The following is a 25178-nucleotide window of genomic DNA, read 5'->3' on the forward strand; positions in this document are numbered from 1 at the left end:
TTTTCATCATGTTGAAAAATCTTCACGAGGCTTCCCGTGCATTACCTGCCGTTAGCGAGTCTTCCCGAGTACCTGCCATTGGAGCTAAGACACGTCCCCGAGCTCCGACATACCCGCTACGTTCATTCTCCGTGCTTACCATGAGTTTGTTTTTTTTTTAACTCGGGAGAGCTCTTGGAATGAACTCGCACTGTGGGACAGGGCTATTAGGTTTCTATATGTGTGGAAGGTAGGAATTGAAAGAAATCGATGTTAGGATTAATGACATAGTGCTTGGAGATTATGGCGATAGAAGCAGGAAATCTCTGAAGTTTGGTGATCTACTTCCAGTGGACTAAAGGAATTTGATGTGTTAAATTATTTGGATGTAGGAACAAACTGAAACACCTCCAATAATCTATATTCTATCCTATGGGGAGAAGGCAGGAAGGGGATACTGATTGTGGATGATCAACCATGATCACAGTGAATGGTGGTGCAGGCTCAAAGGGCCAAATGACCTGCTCCTGCACCATTCAGGTAATTGTCATATGACATTGTCTATTGTCTATATAATGGAATTCAGAAAATTAAACAATGCATTGTTGCCAAGAGATGGTCTGTAATGTTCCGTTGCTGTGGCAGCGTTAGATCAGTTCAACAACCTGATGGGACAGTAGCTTTTTTTGAACTGGGAGTGTGGGACATTTACACTTCTGCATCTACTGTGGTAACAGTGAGAAGAGAGCACGGCTTATCACATTTCAATTATCAGTTGAACAAACTTAACCCGAACAGCTTGGTATTCCTAACATCTTTACATTCTGAGACCTTTCCTTTAAAAGATCTTTCAGGGAAAGTGTTACGACTATCCGCAGAAACTGCGTGTCTTTTGTAATCAATTCCCCTTGCAGTAGACAATAACCTTCTTTGTGTCATCAGAAGGCTAAATTCAATCTGGAAATTGTCCTCTTGGGGAAAGACCATCAAATTTTCTTTATTTATTGTGACATTTGGATCGATACAGGTATTGTAATTTTCTTTTCCACTTACCTTGTGTAGTGCTGATTTACATAAGATGTTCACTCCTGTATATCTGTATGAGTGTGGGAAGCCAAATGTTTCAGGACATTTTATAGTGGAGACTTGTGTGCACAAAATTACATATGTTTTCCAAGTGATTTCCATCACATAAGCAAAGAAATTAAGGAATTTCACAAGCTCTTGGTTTGAAACGATTTAAATATAGTTTAGAGATACAACATGAATCAGACGCTTCGGACCAGTGATTCTATGGTGACCATCGATCACCGATTTTAGTTTAGTTGTTCATTGTCATATGAAAAGCTTGAAATTGCATGCTGCAGGTAAAGGAAAGCCGATACATGATTGCAATCAAACCATCCACAGTGTACAGGTGAAGGGTAAATAAAGATTTTAGAGTGGAATGATTGTAATCGATGTCAGCAGACCTCTTACAGTCTGCACGCTGATGCAGACCAGCACGCAAAGGATCGCCTTGCTCAGGCGCCAGTTGGTCTCGACATTCATACTGGTTCAAGAGTGTTTTATTGTCAAGCTTGTTTATTGTCTTATGTCCCAAAACCGGCTATTTTGGCGAGACAGAGACGGTAAGTTGGCTTGAATTGTTTTATTTTAATGAAACAACGAGCCAACGAGAGTGGAACCAAATTTACAAGGTGGCTTCCACAAGTGTGGGCGCTAGACTGACAGTTACTGATAGTTACAGCAAAAACACTGCCAATAGAACACCCGCCCGTGCTCAGTGACTCCTCCCTCCCGTCAATCACGCGGGTTCTATTACCCAGAGCTACACTATGTTTTTCCCCTTTTTCAAACACTCCCTACACATTAGTGGCAATTTTATGGAGGCCATTTACGGAACCTAAAAAGCTGCATGTGTTTGGGATGTGGGAGGAAACCGGAACACCCGGAGGAAACCCACACAGCCACTCAAACTCCACTGTACCCAATGTCCGTATTGAACCAAGGTTTCTGGTGCTGTGAGGTAGTAGCTCTACCGGCTGCGCCATTGTGCTGCTCATTTTATGAGTGCAAATTCCATTGTTTTCTTTGTTTTGAGTTTTAGTTACTTTGAGAATAGAGCAGGATTTGCTTTTGAGTCAGTTTATAGACACATAATCTGCGAGAATTGCCAATCCAATGATAAGGAAGTGCTACACTGAACTATTATCTACCTCTTTGATGACCCTTGGACTATCCTTGATCAGACTTTGCTGGGTTTATCTTGCGCTGTAAATGGGTCGATTGCAAACGTGTATTGTCCTTCTGCTGACTGGTCTGCACGCAACAAAAGCTTTACACTGTACCTCGGTACTACACGTGACAACAAACTAAACGTAAACTCAAGAGCATAGACCATAGAACAGTACAGCACAGGAACAGGCCCTTTGGCCCACAATGTCCGTGCCACGGCTGATGCCCGGTTAAACTAATCTTCTCTGCTTGTCTGCTCTGTACCAATTCTATTTAATTATTATATTAGTTATTTTGCAGCCACTTTAAATTAGAATCATGTGGAGGTGCATTTGTGGAATTGAAGAGTCCCTTGCATCATCGGAGGTAAGTATTTTTGTAATTTCCTGTTGTTGCATTGCATTTACAAAATTTGTATTTGTATTATCGCCGGAGTCCCATTGTTCTTCACGGCAATCCCCTCATGCCCGATCCCCATTGTCTTCCTCTAGCACCCCTCCCCCCACCCCCCACTCTCATTGAACGATGATTGCGGGTCGATCATGAAGCCCCACTGCCGCTGAGGATCCCGTTGCTACTGAGGCTCCCGTTGCCGCTGAGGCTCCCGCCACCGCCGAAGCTGCCGTTGCTGCTGAGGCTTCCATCACCGCCACTGCTTAGGTTCCCTCAGCCCAGGCAGACCTCGCCATCCGGCTTCACCTCGGTCCCCTGGGAGGCCTGTGGGGCGAGTCTAGCCAACAGTCGGCGGCGCGTTTGTTTAAAAAATGCATTGGCTTTCATGCATTCCATATTAATGCACTTCTCAAGTCACTGAATATTTCAATACTGTTTTCTCTAAAGTCTAATTCACTATGATGCAGTTATTAATAGTGACCAATTATTCTGCAGGCACTGAGCTGCAGGTCTACTACAGGTAAGTATTTGGTGGCTGGTTTATCTGAGCAGCTGGCTCAGTATGAACAGCTGGTAGTGCAGCTCATAGACCAATATCCGGACAAAGAGACCCAGCTACAAGTGAGAGATGAACACCTTAAGGTAACATCAATTCCAGTTGAATATTTGTTACCCTCACTGAGTGAGCTATTACAGTGATCTGTGTACTTTGTGTTTGCATTTCTGCAGTTGGATTTCACTTTAAAGCCTGAAAATTCAGTCCAAAATATTGCAAGTTTTCTTTTTAACAATAACAATTAACAATGCCTCTTATTTTCTAAAGCAAAGACTATTGTTAAACCGTTTCACGTCGTGTGTCGGATCTTTTCAAGGAAATTGAAAGGATGACTTCACACTTGGTTTAGAAGGTTGTACTTCAAAATAGACTACAAAATGTTATTGAAAAGTCATACTCAAATGATTTAAGCAGAAAGTCATGCCTGATGTTTCCAGTACAATACTGAGAGAATGCTGCAGCTGAAGTGGCAACTTTCAAATGAAATGTTAAATTAAATCGTGTTTGGTGTATCAGGTGGATGTGAAATATTTTATTTTGGCAAATTTTAGAGAAAGAAATGTGTTTTCCAGGGTGACTTTTCCAGTCTTTACCCCAAAATTTCAAGTAGTTGATCCACCACATTAGTACATTATCACATATTTACTATTTTCAAATTAGTTACATGGTTTACGACATTCCAATGTTAATTGAACAATAAAGGTCCCTTATAAGCAACGTTGGCTGGTTCGGCAGGTCCGGCAGAAATGTCCATCAGGTCCGGCAGAAATGTTTCCCAGCCTGTTAAAAGAAGCAAGGGTGGGAACAGCTGAGGTTCTGACTAAATGTTTTCAGTTTTCCCTTGCCAAAGGAATGGTGCCAGAAAATTGTTCAAATTGTCGAGGAGTGCTTCCTGTTAGTATATAATAGCAAAGATGAAATTGTACAGGAGAAGATGCAGATGGGATTTAGTTTAGTTAATTGTCACATGTATCGAGTAAACTATAAAAGAATACAAGACTCAGAGGGATTGCCGTGAGTGCAGTGATCTTGGAGTCTGGTGCGAGTGCGGACGGCTTTCTGACTTTGGGCGGACAGGGACTGCAGAGAGAGTACAGCGGTCGGTGAAGGAGCATGTGTGTAGCCTGGACATTGAACTGATGGCTGTGGGTCTCCGCCTATGCTGGGTGCCCTAGAGATTCTCACACACCGCTGTGGTGGCTGTTTATGTTTAATCTTTATGTAGTTTTGTCTTGTTGCTTTTTTGATATGACTGTGTGGTAAATCAAATTTTACTGTACCTCAGTACATGTGACAATAAAGGACCATTAAACCATTGAATGCAAATTAATAATTTCATCCCGTGATTTCATTATGATAATTTTAATATCTTAATAACAAGGTGGAATTGAAGAATTGGTGCTCTTGAATTACAAATGTTGCGTGTGTGTGATTTCCATTCTATGTTGCCCAGTTTTTATCATTGTTAGGAGGTATTAATCACGTTAACTTTCTCAGTTACTGGAAGACCTCAAGGTAAAACTCCGTGAAAACGAAGAAGCATTATTGGAAAAGACGCAACTTGTCGATGTGTTGCAGAAAAAGCTTAATAGGAATAATCGGGATCTAGCGGTAAGGACATCATTGTTTGCTGCTGTGTGAATGTCTATTTCAGGGAAAGATCTCTGCAACCGGCTAAGGGATTCTGTTGTAACTGGCAGTGAAATAAAAATGGAGGGGAGCCTCTTGGAAATAAATCTGTAAATATGAAAAAATGTGAAGATTTTCTTTTGTATAAATCTTCCCATTCTTTTTTTCATTGCAACATTGCCATTCTGGTTATGACAGGTTGTTGGCATTGCTGATCTGTGCCACCAATTTTTTGAGCCCTGATCAAGATCAGAAGAGATCTGCTATTTAAGATGCCAACAACACATGAACTCTTGATTATAATGCAACAGCGTCACTACCGATTATATCTATCTTCCATCTATTCTATTCCATATATATTACTAAAACTCTCATCTTGACCACTTCCTCTCTGCTATGTAATTACATTTGATCAACAACGATCCTGCTTAATGCTACGATTGTGTTGGGGAATGGGACCAGGCCTCCTGTGCGACTGGGACACAACATTTTAGTTGTTCTTCTTTTTCCCATCCACTAGTGGGAGAGTCTAGGAGTAGAGTTCATAGCCTCAGATTTAAAGGAGATTAGGAGGGATTTCTTTAGACTGAAATAAGCGGTTGCCCATTTAATGCATTTGCATTTTTGGTTCTCTGACAACGGCATGCGTGTTTGCAACTATGTTTGTCAAAGTGTAGACAATGCAGGCTCGTAGAATATTTTCAAGATAGTGGGGATTGATTCATGATAAACTGGGTGAATGTATACATTAGGTCAGTGATGATCTTAATGAAAGGCAGAACAGACCTGATGGTCTGAATCGGTATTCCTGCAGAATGTGAAAACAAACAACTGCAGGTGCTGGTTTATACCAAAGATAGAAGTGCTGGAGTAACTCAGTTGAATAAGAACCATTGAATGCAAATTAATGATTTCATCCCCTGATTTCATTAATGATAATTTTAATTTTAATGTCTTAATAACAAGGCAGAATTGAAGACCTAACTATTGGCGCACTTGAATTACAAATGTTGCGTGTGTGTGATTTCCATACTATGTTGCCCAGTTTTTATCACTGTTAGGAGGTTTTAATCACTTGTTAACTTCCTTAGTTGCTGGAAGACTTCAATGAAAAACTCTGGGAAAGGGAAGAGGAACTGCGAGAAACAACAGAACACGTGAAAGTACTGCAGAAAAAGCTGGAAAGGAAGAATTGTGTGATAATGGTAAGGAAATCATTGTTTGCTGCTGTGTGAATCTCTAATTACAGGGCGGCGTATTACTTCTATTACAGCGTAATCTCTATTACTTCAGCGGCGGGCGTGGTGCGGGTGAGTCATCGCCAGGGCTCGCCGGAGGGGAGCACTCTGATTTGCTGAAGCCGCGGTCTGCAGAGCTCCAGCCGGCGCTGCGTCAGTAGAATTCTGTAGAATTCGTTGCCACAGAAGGCTGTGTAGGACGTCAGTGGATATTTTTAAGGCAGAGATAGATAGATTCATGTTTAGTACGGTGTCAGAGATGAAGGGAGTAGAACAGGAGGAAGAGATAGATGATTGGATGGCGCAGGAGAGTTGATGGGCCAATTGGCCTAATTCTGCTTCTATCACGGGACCTTATGATAACTGTTTTAATTTTGATGACTACTTGACAAATCCATTTTGACAGCTTCAACTTTTCTTGCTTATCTGCTTGGCTTATTCATTTCATTCATTTAATGTTACTTTAGAAAGCTGCATTATTCTAGGCTTAATGGGACTGTCCCACAGGTGACTTTTTAGGCGACTGCAGGAGACTATGCCCTCGTCACATGATCGTCACATGTTCGCAGGTGGTTGTTGGAAAGTCACCTTCATGGACGTGAGGAGTTCCAGCATTCTGAGAACCCATCGCGGCATCCTTATGGATCCTTTTTTCAACATGGAGAGTAGCGAGAATTCCCGTGCCATAGGTCCTAATGGGTTGCCAGGAGGTCGAAGGTTCCCGTAGGTTATAGCCGGTGCAGACCGGTGACAACACGCCTAAGTGGAACAGGCTCCCGAAAGTCTTTTTCGTTTAATTTGGCTACTTTTTAATTTTTTTAGGAGTTAGTTGAAGATGTAAGAAAGCTTGAAGATGAGAATGAGGACCTGGACAACAAGTATTACGCTGAAGATTACTCCAGCCATATCAAGATCTGTGGTTTGAGGGCGACCCATAAAGCTGAATTAACAAATCTCAAAGGTAAACACAGCACTCGGCTCTGTAAAATCAGGGAGAAACATGCACAAGAAACATCACAGAAAGATCAGTGCTGTTTACAACTTCACAAAGATCTCCAACTTTTAAGACCTCACGCCAGGTTCTGTGCACCCCTTGCAGAACAGGCAACTGGTTCTTTAAATTATTTCAGCGAATGGAAGATTAACGAACTGGAAGGTAATTACTCAAAGTTGACCTGTTAATATTTTTGGCCATAAATGGTCCTACCGCAGATTTGTACATCTGTCGTCTCGTTGTAGGGAGTAGGTTTGCCCTAAAATATTCTAGCATTAGAGGAATGGAGTGGATTTTATGACAAAACATCACTTCATTTTTGTTTTGCGGTGTAATTCTCTGGTCCCTGTAACCTCGTGAGATTTTGTGTATGCAAATTGGTTGCTGTAATTCCCATATTTTATCACTGATCACACTTAAAAATATACTTCATTGGTTGGTAAATGGGTTGGTACATTCAGTGATCAGGAAAAGTAGCGTGTAATCTAAGTTTTTTTCATTCAGGTATTCTTGTCAGATTCCTTGATCAGAAGATAGTGATGTTTAAAGGATTCAATAAAATAATTCTTTGAGAAGCATTTGTAAGAGTCTGCCAAATGGCTGACAGGAACACACAGTAGTCATTTGGACAGATTCGTACAGATGCTTTTCAAAACATTCTCTTCTTGAATCCTTTAAACATCGCTATCACTGAATTTTCATTTCGAGAGGATGCCGATAGTTAAAACATGACATCGTGAAGGGCGGCCTGGTGGCGCAGCGGTAGAGTTGCTGCCTTTCAGCGCCAGAGACCTGGGTTTGATCCCGACTGTGGTGTTTGTCTGTACGGAGTTTGTATGTTCTCCATGTGGGTTTTCGTCCAGGTGCTCCGGTATCCTCACACTACAAAGACATACAGGTTTGTAGGTTAATTGACTTGGGTTAATGGTAAATTATCCCTAGTGTGTGTAGGATAGTGTTAGTGTGCGAGGATCATTGGTCGGCACAGACACAGTGGGTCGAAGGGCCTGTTTCCACGCTGTATCTCTAAATAAAATCATTTGAAGACATTTTACCATTCACAATGCACTTGCCGGAAATGGTACATCAAAGTATTTTAATTTCAAATAGCTTTTAAATGAGAAGGCCACAGAGCAACCATGACACTTCATTATCTCCATGAATGTCTTATCTCTGTGAGACTTGAGCTGTGTTTGCATGACAGTTTACGGAAGTGAGGGTGAAACCAGGGACAAGGTAGAGAGACTATATTCAGCAGCAGAAGAGGATGTTCATTTGGAATAATTTAAAATAAATAAGGGTTTTAATGGAGCAGGGAAGAATGATCATTTTGTTTGTTTTGGGATTAAGTAAATTTATACCTTAATTTCCAAAATGTTGAGGAGACACATTTTCTGTGGAGCTTTATTCAAGCTTCTAATCATTTCTCACTAGTAATAGTTAAGGAATTTATCATTGGATAAATATGTAAATGGAATTACCATTGTGCCTGAGCAATCTTCAAGCTTAATGAATTGTAGCATTTCAAGGATATTTTATGATTTCAAATGCCGGTAATTAGTAGAACATATGATTTTCACTAATTGCCATTAACTGCAGTGGAAAAAATTGCAAACTGTGGAGGTATTGCTTTATTTACAACAAATATCAGATCATTATGGGTGTTTTTTCCTTTCTCTTTCTTAAAGAACAAGTGACGCTTCTGTACCAAGAGGCTGCAAGATCAGAGGACAGTTCCTTGTCAATGGAAGCTTCATACCTGTCTAAAATCGAGCAGATCCAAGAGGAGCTGGACAATGTACAGGTACCCCAAATATAAGTCCCTTGCACCTGATGACGATTAACTGAATATTGATCTGTTTGCCATTTACCTGGAATGAAATGACTTCATCTTTTCAAAAAAGGAAAATTGATGGTTTGATATACCGTGAGTTGTTGAAGCATTGTAGGAAGCAATTTAAAACATTTTTGTTTACATAGTTAGTTATGTACATTGTATATTTTTAATCTGGGCTCAACTGTATGAAGGAATGCTTCCCTACATTTCACTGCTCACTCCATTCCGTGTAGAACCCCTTTCTGAAGAGTAAGTGACATGGGATAGATGCGAGCCTGCAGGAAAATTCAATCATAAAATAGTTGTGGTAGAATGGAGCTGTCAGCAGTGGCACATTAAAAGTATAATGCATGCTAAAATTATTTCGAGAGTCATACTGCTCAGAAACAGGCCCTTCAGCCCAACTTACCCACATTGACCAACATGCCCCATCTACACTAGTCTTACCTGCCTGTACAGTCATAAAGCAAAATATTTAATCTAGAATTTGAATGGTGGCTATTTCACAGACCATTAGAAATCCCTTGGCTTTAATTGACACTAAACTTATTTCTACCCAGCTTGTTTCTGCTCAGAAGCTTCTGCTGGAGCACAAAGATGCGGAGATTGACTATGAAGAGGAGGACGACCAGTTACACCTAAAAGTGAACTGGCCACAATACGTCGAGGCACAAAATGGTGTGTGTATAGTATGACTTTCATTGGGTAAGAAGGAACTGGGGATGCTGATTTACACCGAAGATAGATACAAAATGCTCGAGTCAGCAGGTCAGGCAGCATCTCTGAAGAAACGAATAGGTGTTGTTTCTGATCAAGACCCTCCATCAGACCGAGAGTCAGGGAGGGGGAAATTAGAGGTATGGGGAGGTACAGAATAAAGCAGAGCCCGCATCGATGACTCGGGGTGAGGGGGGGGGGGGGGGGGGGGGGGGGCTGACAATGGGCCATTGTTGGGGGGGGGGGTGGGGCGCATGAAGGAATATAAATGGTGAAATTAGCAAGAGGCCTAGGGTGGGGGAGAGACGGGGAGATAGAGAATGGAAGGGTTATTTGGTTAGAGATCCTTCATTCTCTTGTGTAAAGGAACTGCAGTTGCTGGTTTAAACTGAAGATAGACACATAAACCTGGAATAAGTCAGCGGGACATGCAGCATCTGTGTAGAGAAATAATGGGTGATGTATCAGGTCAGGGACTCTTCCTCGTTCTCTTTATTTAAATGGTGATGCGTGTTTTCTTGCAGAGAAGCTTCAAAAAATATTGGAAACATATGAAGAGCAATACCAGAACATGCAAGTAGGTTTAGAACAAGTTACCAAGGGAGCAGCTTCCCAGGTTGGGAGAATTTGTGATGCATTTAATTCCCCCACGTACAATCTTAATTCCAAGTGTGCGCATTCTGCACAGATTCAAAAGTCTCAAGTATCCTGCTAATTAATATTACATTGCATTTTACAAATAATTTTATGTTGCTTATTCAGATTTTTTGTTTAAAATGGGTCATTTAAGTAAATTTTGTTTTGCTCTTTTCTATCATCATCCTTACTTTTTGGCTTGATGCTTGCATCTGAGGGGTGCTATTTGCTTCCACACCAGATGGTTTCTGTATGCATTACCACACACCTTGGACATGGAGAAAGTTTACTGAATTAGCTGGTGTGGTTGGGGAAGCAACAGAGTATTTCCAGACTTGCCTATTAATATTATACGGTCATAAGGAATAGTAGAATTAGGTCATTCGGCCCATCAAGTCTACCCCACCATTCAATCATGGCTGATCAATTACTCCCTCCTAACCCCATTTTCCTACCTTCCCCTCATAATCTCAGACCCCTGTACTAATCAAGAATCTATCTGTGCCTTAAAAATATCCACTGACTTGGCCTCTACCGCCATCTGTGGCAAAGAATTCCACAGATTCACCACCCTCTGGGTAAAGAAATGTTACCTCATCTCCTTCCAAAAAGAACGTCCTTTAGTCTAGACCTAAAGGGCATAGCCTCAGGATAAGGATTGGCTTCAAAGCTGCAATAGACAATAGGCAATAGGTGCAGGAGTGGGCCATTCGGCCCTTCAAGCCAGCACTGCCATTCAATGTGATCATGGCTGATCATCCCCAATCAGTAGCCCGTTCCTGCTTTCTACCCATATCCCCTGACTCTGCTATCTTTCAGAGCCCTATCTAGCTCACTCTTGAAAGTATCCAGAGAACCGGCCACCACCGCTTCTGAGGCAGAGAATTCCACAGATTCACAACTCTCTATGTGAAAAAGTGTTTCCTCGTCTCTGTTCTAAATGGCTTACCCCTTATTCTTAAACTGTGGCACCTGGTTCTGGAATCCCCCAACATCAGGAACATGTTTCCTGCCTCTAGCGTGTCTAAGCCCTTAATAATCTTATCTGTTTCAATAAGATGCCCTCTCATCCTTCTAAACAAGCTCAGTCGCTCCATTCTCTCAGTATATGACAGTCCCGGCATCCTGGGAATTAACCTTGTAAACCTATGCTGCACTCCTTCAATAGCAAGAATGTCCTGCATATAATACTCCAGGTGTGGTCTCACTGGGGCCCTATACAACTGCAGAAGGACCTCTCTGCTCCTGTACTCAACTCCTCTTGTTGTCCAACATGCCATTCGCTTTCTTCACTGCCTGCTGCATATTTACTTTCATTGACTGATGAACAAGGACCCCCGGATCTTTTCCTTTTTCCAACTTGACATCATTTAGATAGTAATCACCCTTCCTGTTTTTGCTACCAAAGTGGATAACGGCACCCTGAAAAGCATCCTCCTCACAGTTCACACTGCCACCCAGCTTTGTGTCATCTACAAATTTGCTAATATTACTTTGATTCCCTTCATCTTAATCATTAATGTATATTGTAAATATCTGCACAGAGTCTTGCAGTACCCAACTAGTCACTGCCTGCCATTCTGAAAGGGACCTGTTAATCCCTATTCTTTGTTACCTGTCTGCCAACCAATTTTCTATCCATGTCAGCACTCTAGCCCTAATACCATGTGCCCTAATTTTTCCCACTAATCCCCCATGTGGGACCTATATGAAATGCTTTCTGAAAGTCCAGGTATACTATATCCACTGGCTCTCCCTTGTCCATTTTCCTAGTTACAGCCTCAAAAAATTACAGATTAGTCTAGCATGAAACCCTTCGTAAATCCATGCTAACTTGGACCGATCCTGTTACTGCTATCCAAATGTGCCGCTATTTGATCTTTTATAATTGGCTCTAGCAACTTCCCCACCACCGACGTCAGGCTAACTGGTATATAATTCCCTGTTTTGTCTCTCCCGCCTTTCTCAAAAAGAGGGATAACATTAGCTACCCTCCAATCTACAGGACCTGATCCTGAATCTATAAAACATTGGAAAATTATCACCAATGCGTCCTGATTTCTAGAGCCACTTTCTTAAGTACCCTGGGATGCAGACCATCAGGCCCCGGGAATCTACCCAACACCATTTCCTGCCTAATGTGGATTACCTTCAGTTCCTCCGTCACCAGAGATCCTCTGGCCACTAGTACATCAGGAAGATTGCTTGTATCCTCCTCAGTGAAGACGGATCCAAAGTACTTGACATTTCTCCTCTGATGGTTGAGAATCTTTTGAGTTCTTTACCCTCCAGAGCTGTGGGTGGAGAAACCATTCAGTATATTCAAGGGTTAGCCAGCTAGAATTTTACACTGCGGGAAGTTGAGGGTTATGGGGATTAGGTAAATGTTTAGATCACAGATCAAATCAGACATGATCATGTGATAGAATGAATAAGGCTCAAGGGCTGATTTTTTAACGTAATAAAAGTTTCCAATTATCCAAATCTACAACTTGCAATTCTAATGACGTAACAATATGTCTTGAAGGTGTACATTAATAGGAACAAGTCAGTGCTTCATTGCCCATAGGTCCATTTATCTTAAAGACAATTAAAATAATTTTACTTAAATCTGAAAATCACTGAAATCATCTAATCATTTCCAGCAGAGAATAAAAAATGGTAAACTTTTTTAAACTATATTTTTCACCATGATGTTCCTTTTTTAATGCTTATTCCACCTCTGGTCGTCTTGCCGAATAACTCTAAACTTCAAATCAGCTTGCTATTTTGTTAATTAAATATGTCCCGGAGGCAAACATAGAGAATCATTACTCTTGTATCATGCCGAAGCGTTTCTGTTTCTTATGGCATCAAGCATCGAATTGGCCAGTTAGATGAGTGGATGATGTTGCTTTGTGTGTAATGTGTCTGTAGATAGGTGAATCTGAATCTGCAGAGGAACTGGTGAAGTGGCAAGAAACGGATTATAAACCAACACCGAGCCATGACAACAATGAGTGGACTGTGATGGAATTAAAGATGAATCAAGTTGAAGAAAAAAAAGAAGGTAAATTGTGGTGCTCTCTGGTTCTCTCTTAAACGAACCATACAGTTTACTTTGTTTTAACTTAAAATATTTAAGAAGTGAATGACTTGATTTGATCTTGATGACTTGAAAGTTGAGTGCACCTCTATTTTGGGATCTGTTGTCAATATTTCAGTCGAGACAAAGGCACTTCACTAGCTAAATTGTGCTGTGACTCTAGAACATACCCTGCTCAGAAGTGTCGATGTGCAATTACTGTGGAATATGATTTGCCATTGATCATTCCCACCTTCCTATGCAACCTTTACCATTGCACAATAGTGAATTCTGTACCCTGAAAATTTGTTTGGGCTGAATTTTCTCCCCTTGTTCCATCCATTTGTTCAGAACAAATGTTGCTTGTTAGCTGCGACAAGCTTTCTTTTATTTGTGAATCGTTTAGTCCTTGGTTCTTTTACACCCTTAAGCCTCTCATGGCTCTTATAATTACTGACAGCAATGCTGAATTGTTTCCGTAATTAGTTTATGATGATAACAGATGGTTCAAAATATTTTGCCTAGTAAGATGATGTATTTAGAATCTGAGTTGTGCAGCACAGGAATGGCCTTTCATCTCACCATGTCCATGCTGATTTTTGTTTCCCATCTACACTTATCTCATTTGCCTGCATTATAAATGTCTCCTTCTATGCTTTGCCTATTACGTGTTTGTCTAAAATTACTTTAAAAATGTTTTAATTGCATTTGATTCTGCCTCCTTTGGCAGCAAGTTCCAGATCCAAAGCCCTCTCGGGGGAGAGAAATAAACTTTCCCTCAAATCGCCTTTACAACTTCCTCTTCTTACCTTAAACTTATGTTCTCTTGTATTGGAACTCTACCATGGAAAAAAGATTTTGGCTCTCTACCCTGCCTCACATAATCTTACATACTTCTATCAGTCACTCCTTAACTTTCTCACTCCAGGGAAAAAGAGCCCCATCCATCCAGTTTCTCCCCATAACTAAAGTTCTCCAATCCAGGCAACATCCTTGTGAATTTTCTCTCCATTTTCTCCAAATCTATCGCTGATCAGACAGTAGAAGAGGCCCAACCTGAAACGCCGCCTTCCCATGTTACCGGAGATGCTGCGTTACTCCAGCACTTTGTGTCTGTTTTTGTAAACCAGCCTCTGCAGTTCATACATAGTGTGCTGACAGGAACTGCACACAACCCTTCAAGTGTGGCCTAACTAGTGTTTTGTAAAGTTGCAATAAAACATCCCAGCTATTATATTCCATACCCACACCTACGACAGCAACCATGCCATATGCTTTCTTCACCAGTCTGTTGCCCTGCTAAATTTTGAGAACTTTGGACTTGGACTTCTAAGACTCTATTCATCAACATTCATCAGTGCCCTGACCTGTCCTACAACCATTTTTACTTCCCAAATTATATCTGTCTGTGCTCCAGCCAACTTTCCATCTCATCTATATCCTGCTATGACCTTGGACAAATCTCCTCGCTCGGGCAACGGACATCTCAGCTGTGATCCCTGTGGTACCACAATAATCACAGATTTCCCATCAGAAAAACATCCTTCCATCACTGCCTCCTATTTAGATCCAACTGGCTAGCCCACCTTGCATTACATGTGCCCAAATCTTCTGCACTTGCCTACCATGTTTCGACCTGATGAAATGAATGCCCTAGTAATGTACTAAAATGATTAGTAGAATCCAGTTAAAGTTACTGCTCATTTTCCAAAATTGTTCTAAACCCCAACTAAAATATACTTCCATTGAATTATTTAGTTATAACATTTAGCTCTGCATTAAACATGCAGTTAAATTTCCTATTACATACTTTAGAGTGAGTTTTTATGAATACGCAAGTTTCACTGAAAGACTAGGAGGTTTATTTAACACGGGCAAGTGGGGTTAAACTAGATGGCATGATAGTCGGCACAGACACATTGAATGTAAAAGGACATGTTTCTGTGCTGTACAACTCTTTGGACTATTTAGTAATGAAAGGGAACACTGTTTTAACCCATAGTTTATTCCATCCATTATCTGATGTAAGTAAAATGAACCAAACTTCCTTATAATTTTTCAATGCGAAAGGATTTATTTTTCCCCTATATTTACATTGGTAATTGCAAATGTAGAACACTTACCATTTTGTCCAAATGGCCACGACACAGGCTTCACTCAGTTTATTAATGGATTTGCAGGTTAAATTACAAATCTGCCTCTCCTGAACAAATACTGAAATTATATCTATACAGTTGTCTCTGTGATACAGTGATGTTAATTTAGCTTTGTTACTGCAAGCTTTTAAAATTTAAAGCCAGCTGCAAGGTGTTTTAGCCCAGTCAGAAACTAACATCTTAACTTGGAGAAGCCACAAGGCAGCGACGGTCACCAGGGTCCAATCAGTCCATATTGTGTCTGTGTTCATGCTGTCTTTCTGAACGACGTGTCTTCCTGTGGCACAAAACTGATTGAGGATGACTGGTTCTGCTCCGATCCAGATTTGATCTCAGAACTGCAGGAGCTGGAGGAGGAAGTGGGGGATCTTCAGATACAAGGACAGGGTCAAGGATGGACAAAGCAGACCACAGCTGGCCAAACGCTTATGGTATGTGCTCAGTCTGACACTTTCAATTTAAACTTTGATTTTATATATCGGTGTAAATTTAATGCTTGAGTTCACTCAACATTTTACGCTTAGTAGAGCGTTAATTAGTAGAACATTGGTGAATTCATTTTAGCTTGATACCAAGTAACTACATTTGGGAAACTTAAAGGGTTGTTAATACAGCAACTTTGTTGTTCCTTGGTACAAATATATTGTGAATTCATGTGCAAGGAAGTAAACGTTTCTATTAATATTTAGGATACTATTATTTATGAGGGAATAAAACTTTTGTCACAAACAGAAGAACATTCTCGTGTTTTATACCTTCTGGCCAAAGTACAGCAAGTGAAGATGTAAACTGAGCAATAGTTAAACTGTTAGACTTCTCCAATGCTTCCGATGTCAACAACTACTCCATTGATGGTTGACCTGCCGCCAGTGCACCGATGATCACATTGGCAGCATATCTCCCAACAGCTTCAGATGGATGACCTTAATTCTGACAACGCGCTGCTAAAAGCACAGTTGGTTCAGTACAGGGAGGAGCTAAACCAGATCCTGTCTTTGAAGGATAATCAGTTGAAGTTGTTGCAAAAGCAACAGCAAATTAAACCTTGAGAATGAGAAATCCATCTTTAAAGAGCAATGGATAGTTGCACAAGGACAGCTTAAACAAAGTCCCTTAAAGAACCCTTAAACAAAGGGACTTTTTAAAAGAGCATTTTCAGAGTACTAATGACATGCACGGAAACAAGCCCTTGCAACAATTAATAAATTGAGCAGGATACTAAATCTCAAGGGACTAAAGATGAAGCCATGACATTGCTCATTGGTGGGACTTGTTCCTCAGGATGCATATGATGACTAAATATCTGTGTATTTATTTATTTTTTAATTTAAAAGATTCCAAGATGGACACAGCAAAGATATGTTGTAATCTTGTTTTGCATTCATGTGTGTATAAAGATTGAGCACTATTTTCATTTTGCAGAAAAAGGAAGAACTGGAAAGCATTCAACTATCAACACAGCAGGAGCGCAGAGAGCAAGATCCGTCCTGCAAGAATGAATTGGCTGAGCTAAGGTTTGGTTCTACTTGAACTGGGATATCAGTTGCATTTCTATTGTGCCATACGATCAAATGGGATTATCCCTTGATGCTTTGGCCAGCAAACAACGTTTGAAGTGTCGATGATGGTAGCAAACACGGCAGTCAATTCCCATAGGGTGGTGTCGTAGAGCCACAAATTATTCAACTCCTTGACGAAGGAGAATCCGTCTGGTTAAAGGAGGACATTCTGTTGCCAATGGCTCAACGGCTTTCATTTGCTTTGTTTTAGATTAGATTAGTTTAGGGAGAATCTAAATCCAAGCTGACTATCAACACGCATTTGGGATTGTTTCAGTTCAATAGGCTCCCATTTGGCATATCATCAGTCCCTGGGATTTTTCAAGGGTTTATGACACAAATTCTAGCCAGAATTGAAGGTGTGGTGTGTTACTTGGATGACATCCTCATCTCAGCCCCTGGCAGGCAGACACATGATGAAAGGTTGGAAGTGGTACTCACACGCCTTGAGACACACAGTGTAAGAGTGAAGGCACAAAAGTGTGAGTTCTTTTAGAACTAGGTAGAGTACTTGGGTCATAAGATTTACAAGGATAGTCTACACCCCATCAAGGGTAAAGTTGATGCGATCAAGAACGCGCCCACTCCCAGAAACATATCTGAGATACGATCCTTTTTAGGATGGCACATCCATTTCGCCCATCACTTTTAGCAACCTTGGAAAAATAAGATGTCATTAGTCTTTGGACGCACTAATGACATCTTATTCTTCCAAGGTTGTTAAAAGAAACACGTTAGTTACTTTAGACTTTAGAGATACAGCGTGGAAACAGGCCCTTCGTCCTACTGAGTCTGCGCTGACCAGCAATCATCCTGTACACTAGCGCAATCCTACACACGAGGGACAAATTACAATTTTAACCAATCCAAATAGCCTACAAACCCTCACGTCTTTGGGATGTGGGAGGAAACCAGAATACCTGGAGAAAACCTACGCAGTAACAGGGAGAAATTGCAAACTACACACAAACAGCACCTACAGTCAGGATTGAACCTGGGTCTCTGGCGCTGTAAGGCAGCAATTCTGCCCCCACTGTTACTTGATAGAATCTGAAGAACCATGTGGAATTACAGAATTCTGCTTGTACCAGCTCTGAACGATTTATCCACTTAATGCTCCCCCCTTTCCTCTTTGACATGCGCCTTTGAATTGTTTTAAAACATATATATTATCATTGAGTTTTTTTTACCACTTTTTAAGGGAATATAACCTAGGTCATAATTTGCAGAGTGAAAAATAATTTCTCCTTCTCTTCCCCTGGCATTTTTGCTAGTTTCTATACCCTTGCTTCCTCCAATTCAAGAAATGGTCTTTCCCTTTCGGCTCCATCAAACCGCTTGTAGAGGAATCCACTGACTGTCAAAAGCAGCTGCTTCAGTCCTTGGAGAAGATTCCTTGAAAGTCCTGTGTTCTTCCCAGCCCTTGGTATCGATGACATTTCTTTGAGAAGGTGGGGCTACTGTGTTACTGTTTATACTGCTGTTTTCTTTCCAGACATGTCAGACCAGCGCCCAGGAAGCAAACCATTGAAAATGAAACATACGAGGAATATGAAGAGGCTTTTGAGAATGACTCAATTGAAAAGGTGGTGGTGGCACGGAAGGTGTGTATTGCCAATCAATTCATCGTTTTCTAGTTGTAGTCTAATTTTCTGATGTTTTACACTGCATCGTGCCCCTAACACCCCACCCCAGTGAACAGGGCAACTCTGGAAAACCTGCTTCCATGTACATACTAACTAATAAATAGGATACATAGTACATCGGTTTGGAGTGGGTGATTCAGGCATCAACACAGAAAACCTGCCCTGGTTTCATTGTCCAGCCTCGAGGTCTGCACGTGGTGCCCCTCCCCTCACCCAGCAACAACTCCTCTCCTGCGAGACATGAGGTGTTTGAGTTACTCTCATGTCGCACTCACGCGAATCGGTTTTCAAATGCATATCTCTAATCTCCCTGTTTCGGTATGAAACAGTGCAGTGAATACAGGCCAAGGTGTAAGCCAAATCTCCAAATGAATGCAATAAATTTAGTTATCTCATCTTAACCAAAAGAAATTCTTAAATGTAGAGACACCTTTCTAGGAATACAGAGAGCAGGAAAAAACAGCTGATGAAGGTTCATCTTTCCCCACCTTCAGCTTGCTGTATAGTGTAAGAATGGATACGTCACCCATCACCAAGGAATCCAAGACTAACCATGGAAGCACTGTCATTTTCTGATTGACTGTGACAGAGGATTGTTTAGAATCTAGACTTCCTGTCCAATAGTTCACCAAGGAATCTACATTGCTTGTTTGCTCATAGAATAGTGCATTCATTTGGACCATAGTATTGAAGCCGCTGCCACCCATTCGTACATTATAACGCGGATCTTTATAACATGATAAGTAAAAACAAATCTTCACATCTGTACCTTGGCATTTTACTAATTAGTTTAATTCTGAAAGAACTAATTAGTTGAGGTTCATAAGTGATGGGATAAGAATTAGGTCGTGTGGCCAATCAAGTCAACTCCTTGATTGAATCATGGCTGATCTATCTCTCCTTTGTAACCCCATTCTCCTACCTTCTCCGCATAAACTCTGACACCTGTATTAGGTTGATGTTAATTAGCTATTGACATCAGTTTCTGTTTTGCAGGCGAAGAGGCGAGTGAATTTTTTCAAACGTATATTCACCTCTCGAAAATGAAGACTTCACGATGCATGTTGGTGTTGAACCGGCCGACCCCTGTACGGAGCCAGTTCAGGGCAACCCACTCGTTCCAGGGCATGTCCGAGCCAGGTGTGGCTGTGGTGTTTGGTGCAACAGTGAATTGAGGAGGTCGGGAAGTCTGTTCCCAGCTGGTTCTCCAAGCTCCTAGTGTGTTGAAACCGGAGCCACAGAGGGTGGCTGCGTGACGGTAGAAGGGGCGATCAGATGACAGGCGTTGAGGTCCCAGTTGCTGTGAGTCCTGGGCGAGGTGGTGCAAAGGATGTTTGGTGTCCGAAGGGGCCTTGCACACCAGCCTGTGGGTGAAGTACTCTCTGCGAAGCTTGGCGGGTGCGATAGCTGCGAGCACCGGCAGAAGATCCGGAGTAGGACGTAGGCAGCCGGTGATGATCCGCATGGTGTCGTTGAGGATGGCGTCCAGCTTGCTAGTATGAGCGCTGCGGCATCATGCTGGGGCGGTGTACACAGCGGTGCTGTACACGAGTGCAAGAGACTGGTTCAGAGAATAGATATCCAGGCGCCCCATGATGATCCAGCCAAGCAATGCAGGAGGTACACAAAATGCTGGAGAAACTCAGTGGGTGCAGCAGCATCTATGGAGCGAAGGAAATAGGCAATGTTTCGGGCCGAAACACTTCTTCAGACTGATAGCGGGTGGGGGGGGGGGGGGTGGGGGAGGAGAGAAGGAATGAAAAGGGGAGGAGGAGGAGCTCGAGGCTGGGGGATGGGAGGAGACAGCTCGAGGGTTATGGTAGGAGAGGAGACAGCAAGGGTTAGCAAAACTGGGAGAATTCAATGTTCATGCCCCCAGGATGCAGACTCCCCAGGCGGAATATGAGATGCTGTTCCTCCAATTTCCGGTGTTGCTCACTCTGGCCTGGTTGGCGCCAAGCTGCGGCGACTGAGGTTGCATTAGAGCTGCAATCTGTTGTTCATTGTTATTTCTGCTGCTGTTTGTTTGTTGCCATTTGCCTGACTGAGGTTAGTTGACAGGGCTCACCACGGGGAGGTCGACAACATGAGCCCTATATGTTATACAAAACGGTTATATACGTTTATACAGGACGAAATCCGGCTTGTTCAGCGGGTAGTTGGGGGTCGACGATTGGATCGAGCCGGGCCAGGAGAAGCCGTTCGAGAAGCTTGTACAGGACACAGATGAGTGAGATGGGCCGATGGTTCCTTGGGTCGTACACACGCTTGTTTGGTTTTGGTAGTGCAATGACGGTGGCTTTCCATCAGATCTTCGGAATGGACTGACCAATAAGGCATGAGTAGTAGATCTCACGGAGCCAGACCTGGCATTTAGGACCACAGTGTTTCAGGAATTCTGGGGGAATGTTATCAGGACCCTGGGCTTTTTCGCATTTCAATTGAGTGATGACAGGAGATAATTCTGCAGAGGAAAAGGCTGCTGACAGGAGCCCATCAGCGCCTGGAGCTTCCCAAAAATTTGTGGTTTCCTGTTGGACAGAACGAGTTTGATTCTTGTCCGCTTCTTTGAAGTGGCCGTTGGCCAGGAGCTGGTGGGCGATGGAGTTGGGCGTGACACGGCAATGCTTTTGGCGGGTACTTCGACCAGTGATGCGATTGCAGGTCTTCCAAGCCACCCTACTGGGGTGTGTGAAGTCGATTCCTTGGACCTGTTTCTTCCCACCGCTCTCTGCGCTTCTTGTCGAGACACATTGTCAGATCCGTAGCCTTGGAGACAGCCTCTTCGCCAGGTTCAGCGTCCAGGAATGCGTCGTAGCATGCGTCACACTCTTCGTCCCATGTGGGGATGTACCGGCAATGATAGCCGCGAGGAATTGAACTCTTCGCTGACCTGATGAGGAATTTGCAGAAGACCGAGTAGGTTTTGTCCAGATTGGTGGAGGTGGGGGTGGGAAGGCTGGCGATCCAGAAGTCCACCAGACGTGTGAACTGGTCCCACCTGGCCTTGCGGAAATGCCACCTCTTCACAGGTTTGGTTGGGACCGGCTCGATGAGGTTGTCCGGGATAATCAGAGATGGGGATATTGTGATTTCGGGAAGTGATCCAGGATGATACGGTGTGGGGATGGTCCATTCAAGTTTGCAAAAGCCAAGTCAATGTTGGTAGTGATGTTCCACCTGCCAGAGTGGAAGCTGTCCAGTTGTTTTTGATCGTACAGGAGTTAAATGGCAGTAGCGGAGGCCCAGTCTGCTAGTGCAGCGGCATCTGAGTTAGTTGAACGGTAGCCCCAGGTGGTGCTGTGGCAGTTAAAGTCTCCGGTGTAGATGCATGGCGAACCAAAGGTGGAGCTTGGTAGAATTTGGCTTGGAAACATTGATGACCGTGACACCTTCGACTTGCCTTGTTGCCCATTCCACGTCGGGGTCAGGAGGAGACACTGCAATCTCTTTCCATTTTGCTGTGTTCCTTACGAAAGTGGCAATCCTGTGGGTGTCACTCTTGGTGTAGGCCGCTTGGTTATAAAGCTCTAAATGCAAAATTACGGATATTTTTGAGGTGTTAAGAAATGTTATTTAACTCTGCTCCTTGGGAGTTAGGATGTCAGAGAGAGATTATATTGAGAGATTATATTTCTGCTTCGAAATGCATTTGTACATTTAAAGTGGTGCTGCAGATTTGAGGAAAGCACTGAGTACATTATAAATATAATTTATCTATTACACTACTCTCATGTTTGTTATGTTGCCATTAGGGTACAATTTAGAAATGCACTTTTGTTAATTATTTTGTTTGACAAAGTTTTTATTAAAAGTTACAATTCGTTTTGACTGTTTTATCACCTGTATTTATATTTGAGTGAAAATCGCGACCAAAAGATGGCCTGAAATAGTGTTACATGTTTAATTGTGCCATAATGTAATTGCCATAATGTCTCTAGTATAGTGGCTACCAGGGGTATTTAGTTGCACCATGACTCGCTGCACTTCTTTGTTAACACAAGTATGCTGGCCACCAGCATTAAGGATGTCACATCACAGCCACTCCACCCCTCTCCCATCAGGCACGAGGTATAGAGGTTTGTAAACACACACCTCCAGATTGAGAGACTGTTATCCCACTGTTATCAGGCAACTGAACCATCCCACCAACAATTAGAGAGCAGTCCTGAGATACTTTCTACCTCATGGAAGACTCTGACTATCTTTAATCGGAGTTAATCTTGCACTAAAGATTATTCGCATTATTCCATTTAACATCTGTACACTGTGGGTGGTTCGATTGTAATCATTCTTTTGTCTTTCCGCTGACAAGTTTGCACCCAACAAAAGCTTTACACATGACAATAAACTAAACTAACTAACTGGTATTCAGTTGGAACTTGACTCTCCACAATGGATGTAATCTTGGTGCCGATACGTTTCAAGCAAGTTGTGGGTGCTGCACTATGTCAGTCTTTTAATTATTGTCCCGCTGAGTTATTAAATATATGGTTTTGCTGGCAAGGCATTGATTACATAGAACAAAGAACACTACAGCACAGGATCTGTCTCTTCAACCCATCGTCTGTGCCGAACATGATGCCAAGACATCCTTATCTACCTGCATTAATTCATATCCCTCCAATCACTGTATAACCAAATGCTCATCTACAAGTCTCTTACTTGCACAATTGTTCCGGCCTGCATCCCCAGCAAGTTCCAGGTGCTTCCACTAATCCCCTTTAAACTTTACCCCTATCACCTTAAAGATGGGAGAGAGATAGATCTGCCATGATTGAATGGTGGAGTAGACTAGATGGGCTGAATGGCCTAATTCTACTCTTATCGCTTATGACCTTAAAGCTAAAAATTCTCTTATTTAATATTTTCACCCTGGGAAGTAGGTTGTCTATCTCATCTATGTCTCTCACATAATTTTATTTACTTCTAACCAGTCACTCCTCATCCTCTGACTTTCCAGAGAAAACAATCTAAGTCTGTCCAACCTTTCTCTGTAGCTAATGCGCTCTAATCCAGGCATATCTAGCTCTCTTGAAAGTATCCAGAGACCCGGCCTCCACTGTCCTCTGAGGCAGAGAATTCCACAGACTCACAACTCTCTGAGAAAAAGTGTTTCATCGTCTCCGTTCTAAATGGCTTACCCATTATTCTTAAACTGTGGCCTCTGGTTCTGGACTCCCCCAACATCAGGAACATGTTTCCTGCCTCTAGCTTGTCCAAACCCTTAACAATCTTATATGTTTCAATAAGAATCCCACTCATCCTTCTAAACTCCAGAGTGTACAAACCCAGCTGCTCCATTCTCTCAGCATATGGCAGTCCCGCCATCCCGGGAATTAACCTTGTAAACCTACGTTGCACTTCCTCAATAGCAAGAATATCCTTCCTCAAATTAGGGGACCAAAACCACACACAATACTTAGGTGTGGTCTCACTAGGGCCCTGTACAACTGCAGAAGGATCTCTTTACTCCTATACTCAACTCCTCTGGTTATAAAGGCCGACATGTCATTCGCTTTCTCCACTGCCTGCTGTACCGGCATGCTTCTCCGAATGGTCACTACCTCCTAATGACTCATTAACCTCAAGTTCCTTTATCAAATCCGGTTCATTACATGACACTAAATCCTGAATTGTCTTCTCCCTGGTAGGCTCCAATACAAGCTGTTCTAAGAATCTATCACAAAGGCACTCTACAAAGTCCCTTTCTTGGGGTCCAGTACCAAACTGATTTTCCCAGTCTACCTGCATGTTGAAATCTCCCATAACGACCACAGCATTACCTTTGCTACATGCCAATTTTAACTCTTGATTCAATTTGCACCCTATGTCCAGGCTACTGTTTTGGGGCCTGTAGATAAGTCCCACTAGGGTATTTTTACGTATTCACGTCCCCCCTCGCACCGTTCACAATTAGCCCTGACCTTACTCTTTTATCCCTTCTCAAATTTTCCTTCTCATTAATTCGAGAATCTTTTGTAATTCTTCCTGTAGTCACTTCCCCTTTTAATCCAGTTTGATAAGTGCTACCTGAACCACCTGACTTAATGAAATATTTACCTTGGATTATTCTTGAAGTTGAATCACAAGATCAAGTGTTGTCAGAAATCTGAGGCTTACAGAATGCATGGTACCACTAAAAGGAAAGCAGTCTTTTTGATGAAAGTTGCTCCCAATGGGAACTAATGATAGAGTTAAAGGGACACACAATAAGGAAGTAGGGCACTGAGGACTAGTACCACTGATCATCAGCCAATCATTTACACACAAACACCATCTTTTATTCTCCCCACATTCCTATTAACTTCCCCAGTTCCACCCATTCATCCATCAACCAACTAACCTGTTACACACAAAAAAACTGGAGTAACTCAACGGCTCAGACGTGTCTCTGGAGAAAAGGAATAGATGACCTTTCAGGTCCAGACCCAAAGCGTCACTATTCCTTCTCTCCAGAGATGCTGTCTGGCCCACTGAGTTACTCCAGCTTTTTGTGTCTATCTTTGGCTTAAACCAGCATCTACAGTTCCTCC

At 42.3% G+C, this 25178-nt stretch overlaps 1 protein-coding gene and 1 long non-coding RNA gene across 2 annotated transcripts; both read left to right on the forward strand.

The window, feature by feature from the left end:
* The first annotated feature begins 2511 nt into the window (after positions 1 to 2511).
* Positions 2512 to 10346, forward strand: LOC116969263 (myosin heavy chain, clone 203-like). Its single transcript, XM_033016146.1, has 8 exons — positions 2512 to 2583; positions 3106 to 3252; positions 4664 to 4777; positions 5887 to 6000; positions 6856 to 6994; positions 8716 to 8831; positions 9425 to 9542; positions 10106 to 10346. The coding sequence occupies exons 1-8, from the start codon at positions 2536 to 2538 to the stop codon at positions 10294 to 10296; spliced, it is 987 nt and encodes a 328-aa protein (XP_032872037.1). The 5' UTR covers positions 2512 to 2535; the 3' UTR covers positions 10297 to 10346.
* A 6514-nt stretch (positions 10347 to 16860) lies between these two features.
* LOC116969264 lies at positions 16861 to 20343 on the forward strand. The gene is made up of 3 exons (XR_004410702.1): positions 16861 to 16951; positions 18492 to 18600; positions 19639 to 20343. It is a non-coding gene; the product is annotated as an uncharacterized LOC116969264 (long non-coding RNA).
* Positions 20344 to 25178: the final 4835 nt, after the last annotated feature.

This window comes from Amblyraja radiata, unplaced genomic scaffold (genome assembly GCF_010909765.2).
Source record: "Amblyraja radiata isolate CabotCenter1 unplaced genomic scaffold, sAmbRad1.1.pri S137, whole genome shotgun sequence".
Lineage (NCBI taxonomy): Eukaryota > Metazoa > Chordata > Chondrichthyes > Rajiformes > Rajidae > Amblyraja > Amblyraja radiata.